This window comes from Phyllobates terribilis, unplaced genomic scaffold (genome assembly GCF_046119375.1).
Source record: "Phyllobates terribilis strain yellow unplaced genomic scaffold, ASM4611937v1 Scaffold_9__5_contigs__length_417890890, whole genome shotgun sequence".
Lineage (NCBI taxonomy): Eukaryota > Metazoa > Chordata > Amphibia > Anura > Dendrobatidae > Phyllobates > Phyllobates terribilis.
In genome coordinates this window covers 190506156-190511273 of record NW_027362769.1, presented here as the reverse complement: position 1 = coordinate 190511273, position 5118 = coordinate 190506156, and the positions used below count along the sequence as shown (strand labels likewise).

Genomic DNA, 5118 nt, shown 5'->3' with positions numbered 1-5118 from the left:
GGGTTGTGTCCGGTTTCGCTGCTATTCTTCCTGGTGGCTCTAGGTTGCATCCGGTTTCGCTGCTCTTCTTCCTGGTGGCTCCGGGTCTCGCTGCTCTTCTTCATGGTGGCTCCGGGGTCGGGTCTCGCTGCTCTTCTTCCTGGTGGCTCTGGGTTGTGTCCGGTTTCGCTGCTCTTCTTCCTGGTTGCTCAGGGTTGTGTCCGGTTTCGCAGCTATTCTTCCTGGTGGCTCCGGGGTCAGGTCTCGCTGCTCTTCTTCCTGGTGGCTCTGGGTTGTGTCTGGTTTCGCTGCTCTTCTTCCTGGTGGCTCTGGGTTGCGTCCGGTTTCTCTGCTCTTCTTCCTGGTGGCTCCGGGGTCAGGTCTCGCTGCTCTTCTTCCTGGTGGCTCTGGGTTGTGTCCGGTTTCGCTGCTCTTCTTCCTGGTGGCTCTGGGTTGCGTCCGGTTTCGCTGCTCTTCTTCCTGGTGGCTCTGGGTTGCGTCCGGTTTCGCTGCTCTTCTTCCTGGTGGCTCCGGGTCTCGCTGCTCTTCTTCCTGGTGGCTCCGGGGTCGGGTCTCGCTGCTCTTCTTCCTGGTGGCTCTGGGTTGTGTCCGGTTTCCCTGCTCTTCTTCCTGGTAGCTCAGGGTTGTGTCCGGTTTCGCTGCTCTTCTTCCTGGTGGCTCCGGGGTCGAGTTTCGCTGCTCTTCTTCCTGGTGGCTCCGGGGTCGGGTCTCGCTGCTCTTCTTCCTGGTGGCTCCGGGATTGGGTCTCGCTGCTCTTCTTCCTGGTGGCTCCGGGGTCGGGTCTCGCTGCTCTTCTTCCTGGTGGCTCTGGGTTGTGTCCGGTTTCGCTGCTCTTCTTCCTGGTAGCTCAGGGTTGTGTCCGGTTTTGCTGCTATTCTTCCTGGTGGCTCCGGGGTCAGGTCTCGCTGCTCTTCTTCCTGGTGGCTCTGGGTTGTGTCTGGTTTCGCTGCTCTTCTTCCTGGTGGCTCTGGGTTGCGTCCGGTTTCTCTGCTCTTCTTCCTGGTGGCTCCGGGGTCAGGTCTCGCTGCTCTTCTTCCTGGTGGCTCTGGGTTGTGTCCGGTTTCGCTGCTCTTCTTCCTGGTGGCTCTGGGTTGCGTCTGGTTTCGCTGCTCTTCTTCCTGGTGGCTCTGGGTTGCGTCAGGTTTCGCTGCTCTTCTTCCTGGTGGCTCCGGGTCTCGCTGCTCTTCTTCCTGGTGGCTCCGGGGTCGGGTCTCGCTGCTCTTCTTCCTGGTGGCTCTGGGTTGTGTCCGGTTTCGCTGCTCTTCTTCCTGGTGGCTCTGGGTTGCGTCCGGTTTCGCTGCTCTTCTTCCTGGTGGCTCTAGGTTGCGTCCGGTTTCGCTGCTCTTCTTCCTGGTGGCTCCGGGTCTCGCTGCTCTTCTTCCTGGTGGCTCCGGGGTCGGGTCTCGCTGCTCTTCTTCCTGGTGGCTCTGGGTTGTGTCCGGTTTCGCTGCTCTTCTTCCTGGTAGCTCAGGGTTGTGTCCGGTTTCGCTGCTATTCTTCCTGGTGGCTCCGGGGTCAGGTCTCGCTGCTCTTCTTCCTGGTGGCTCTGGGTTGTGTCTGGTTTCGCTGCTCTTCTTCCTGGTGGCTCTGGGTTGCGTCCGGTTTCGCTGCTCTTCTTCCTGGTGGCTCTGGGTTGCGTCCGGTTTCGCTGCTCTTCTTCCTGGTGGCTCTGGGTTGCGTCCGGTTTCGCTGCTCTTCTTCCTGGTGGCTCCAGGTCTCGCTGCTCTTCTTCCTGGTGGCTCCGGGGTCGGGTCTCGCTGCTCTTCTTCCTGGTGGCTCTGGGTTGTGTCCGGTTTCCCTGCTCTTCTTCCTGGTAGCTCAGGGTTGTGTCCGGTTTCGCTGCTCTTCTTCCTGGTGGCTCCTGGGTCGAGTTTCGCTGCTCTTCTTCCTGGTGGCTCCGGGGTCGGGTCTCGCTGCTCTTCTTCCTGGTGGCTCCGGGATTGGGTCTCGCTGCTCTTCTTCCTGGTGGCTCCGGGGTCGGGTCTCGCTGCTCTTCTTCCTGGTGGCTCTGGGTTGTGTCCGGTTTCGCTGCTCTTCTTCCTGGTAGCTCAGGGTTGTGTCCGGTTTTGCTGCTATTCTTCCTGGTGGCTCCGGGGTCAGGTCTCGCTGCTCTTCTTCCTGGTGGCTCTGGGTTGTGTCTGGTTTCGCTGCTCTTCTTCCTGGTGGCTCTGGGTTGCGTCCGGTTTCTCTGCTCTTCTTCCTGGTGGCTCCGGGGTCAGGTCTCGCTGCTCTTCTTCCTGGTGGCTCTGGGTTGTGTCCGGTTTCGCTGCTCTTCTTCCTGGTGGCTCTGGGTTGCGTCTGGTTTCGCTGCTCTTCTTCCTGGTGGCTCTGGGTTGCGTCAGGTTTCGCTGCTCTTCTTCCTGGTGGCTCCGGGTCTCGCTGCTCTTCTTCCTGGTGGCTCCGGGGTCGGGTCTCGCTGCTCTTCTTCCTGGTGGCTCTGGGTTGTGTCCGGTTTCGCTGCTCTTCTTCCTGGTGGCTCTGGGTTGCGTCCGGTTTCGCTGCTCTTCTTCCTGGTGGCTCTAGGTTGCGTCCGGTTTCGCTGCTCTTCTTCCTGGTGGCTCCGGGTCTCGCTGCTCTTCTTCCTGGTGGCTCCGGGGTCAGGTCTCGCTGCTCTTCTTCCTGGTGGCTCTGGGTTGTGTCCGGTTTCGCTGCTCTTCTTCCTGGTAGCTCAGGGTTGTGTCCGGTTTCACTGCTATTCTTCCTGGTGGCTCCGGGGTCAGGTCTCGCTGCTCTTCTTCCTGGTGGCTCTGGGTTGTGTCTGGTTTCGCTGCTCTTCTTCCTGGTGGCTCTGGGTTGCGTCCGGTTTCTCTGCTCTTCTTCCTGGTGGCTCCGGGGTCAGGTCTCGCTGCTCTTCTTCCTGGTGGCTCTGGGGTGTGTCCGGTTTCGCTGCTCTTCTTCCTGGTGGCTCTGGGTTGCGTCCGGTTTCGCTGCTCTTCTTCCTGGTGGCTCTGGGTTGCGTCCGGTTTCGCTGCTCTTCTTCCTGGTGGCTTCGGGTCTCGCTGCTCTTCTTCCTGGTGGCTCCGGGGTCGGGTCTCGCTGCTCTTCTTCCTGGTGGCTCTGGGTTGTGTCCGGTTTCGCTGCTCTTCTTCCTGGTAGCTCAGGGTTGTGTCCGGTTTCGCTGCTCTTCTTCCTGGTGGCTCCGGGGTCGAGTTTCGCTGCTCTTCTTCCTGGTGGCTCCGGGGTCGGGTTTCGCTGCTCTTCTTCCTGGTGGCTCCGTCGTCGGGTCTCGCTGCTCTTCTTCCTGGTGGCTCCGGGATTGGGTCTCGCTGCTCTTCTTCCTGGTGGCTCCGGGATCGGGTCTCGCTGTTCTTCTTCCTGGTGGCTCTGGGTTGTGTCCGGTCTCGCTGCTCTTCTTCCTGGTGGCTCTGGGTTGCGTCCGGTCTCGCTGCTTTTCCTCCTGGTGGCTCTGGGTTGCGTCCGGTCTCGCTGCTCTTCTTCCTGGTAGCTCTGGGTTGTGTCCGGTTTTGCTGCTCTTCTTCCTGGTGGCTCTGGGTTGTGTCCGGTTTCGCTGCTCTTCTTCCTGGTGGGTCTGGGTTGTGTCCGGTCTCTCTGCTCTTCTTCCTGGTGGCTCCGGGGTCGGGTTTCGCTGCTCTTCTTCTTGGTGGCTATGGGGTCGGGTTTCGCTGCTCTTCTTCCTGGTGGCTCCGGGGTCGGGTTTCGCAGCTCTTCTTCCTGGTGGCTCCGGGGTCGGGTCTCGCTGCTCTTCTTCCTGGTGGCTCCGGGGTCGGGTCTCGCTGCTCTTCTTTCTGGTGGCTCTGGGTTGTGTCCGGTCTCGCTGCTCTTCTTCCTGGTGGCTCTGGGTTGTGTCCGGTTTCGCTGCTCTTCTTCCTGGTGGCTCTGGGTTGTGTCTGGTCTCTCTGCTCTTCTTCCTGGTGGCTCCGGGGTCGGGTTTCGCTGCTCTTCTTCCTGGTGGCTCCGGGGTCGGGTTTCGCAGCTCTTCTTCCTGGTGGCTCCGGGGTCGGGTCTCGCTGCTCTTCTTCCTGGTGGCTCCGGGGTCGGGTCTCGCTGCTCTTCTTCCTGGTGGCTTTGGGTTGTGTCCGGTCTTGCTGCTCTTCTTCCTGGTCGCTCTGGGTTGTGTCCGGTCTCGCTGCTCTTCTTCCTGGTGGCTCTGGGTTGTGTACGGTTTCGCTGCTCTTCTTCCTGGTGGCTCCGGGGTCGGGTCTCGCTGCTCTTCTTCCTGGTGGCTCTGGGTTGCGTCCGGTTTCGCTGCTCTTCTTCCTGGTGGCTCCGGGTCTCGCTGCTCTTCTTCCTGGTGGCTCCGGGGTCGGGTCTCGCTGCTCTTCTTCTTGGTGGCTCTGGGTTGAGTCCGGTTTCGCTGCTCTTCTTCCTGGTGGCTCTGGGTTGCGTCCGGTTTCGCTGATCTTCTTCCTAGTGGCTCTAGGTTGCGTCCGGTTTCGCTGCTCTTCTTCCTGGTGGCTCCGGGTCTCGCTGCTCTTCTTCCTGGTGGCTCCGGGGTCGGGTCTCGCTGCTCTTCTTCCTGGTGGCTCTGGGTTGTGTCCGGTTTCGCTGCTCTTCTTCCTGGTAGCTCAGGGTTGTGTCCGGTTTCGCTGCTATTCTTCCTGGTGGCTCCGGGGTCAGGTCTCGCTGCTCTTCTTCCTGGTGGCTCTGGGTTGTGTCTGGTTTCACTGCTCTTCTTCCTGGTGGCTCTGGGTTGCGTCCGGTTTCTCTGCTCTTCTTCCTGGTGGCTCCGGGGTCAGGTCTCGCTGCTCTTCTTCCTGGTGGCTCTGGGTTGTGTCCGGTTTCGCTGCTCTTCTTCCTGGTGGCTCTGGGTTGCGTCCGGTTTCGCTGCTCTTCTTCCTGGTGGCTCTGGGTTGCGTCCGGTTTCGCTGCTCTTCTTCCTGGTGGCTCCGGGTCTCGCTGCTCTTCTTCCTGGTGGCTCCGGGGTCGGGTCTCGCTGCTCTTCTTCATGGTGGCTCTGGGTTGTGTCCGGATCCGCTGCTCTTCTTCCTGGTAGCTCAGGGTTGTGTCCGGTTTCACTGCTCTTCTTCCTGGTGGCTCCGGGGTCGAGTTTCGCTGCTCTTCTTCCTGGTGGCTCCGGGGTCGAGTTTCGCTGCTCTTCTTCCTGGTGGCTCCGTCGTCGGGTCTCGCTGCTCTTCTTCCTGGTGGCTCCGGGATTGG

The 5118-nt window shown here is 60.9% G+C and overlaps 1 protein-coding gene across 1 annotated transcript; it reads right to left on the bottom strand.

Moving 5' to 3' along the window:
* Positions 1–3585: 3585 nt before the first annotated feature.
* Positions 3586–4908, bottom strand: LOC141161320 (uncharacterized). Its single transcript, XM_073646132.1, has 2 exons — positions 4896–4908; positions 3586–4525 (listed from the first exon to the last, which is right to left on the bottom strand). Exons 1-2 carry the CDS (start codon positions 4906–4908, stop codon positions 3606–3608), a joined length of 933 nt encoding a protein of 310 aa, XP_073502233.1. The 3' UTR covers positions 3586–3605.
* Positions 4909–5118: the final 210 nt, after the last annotated feature.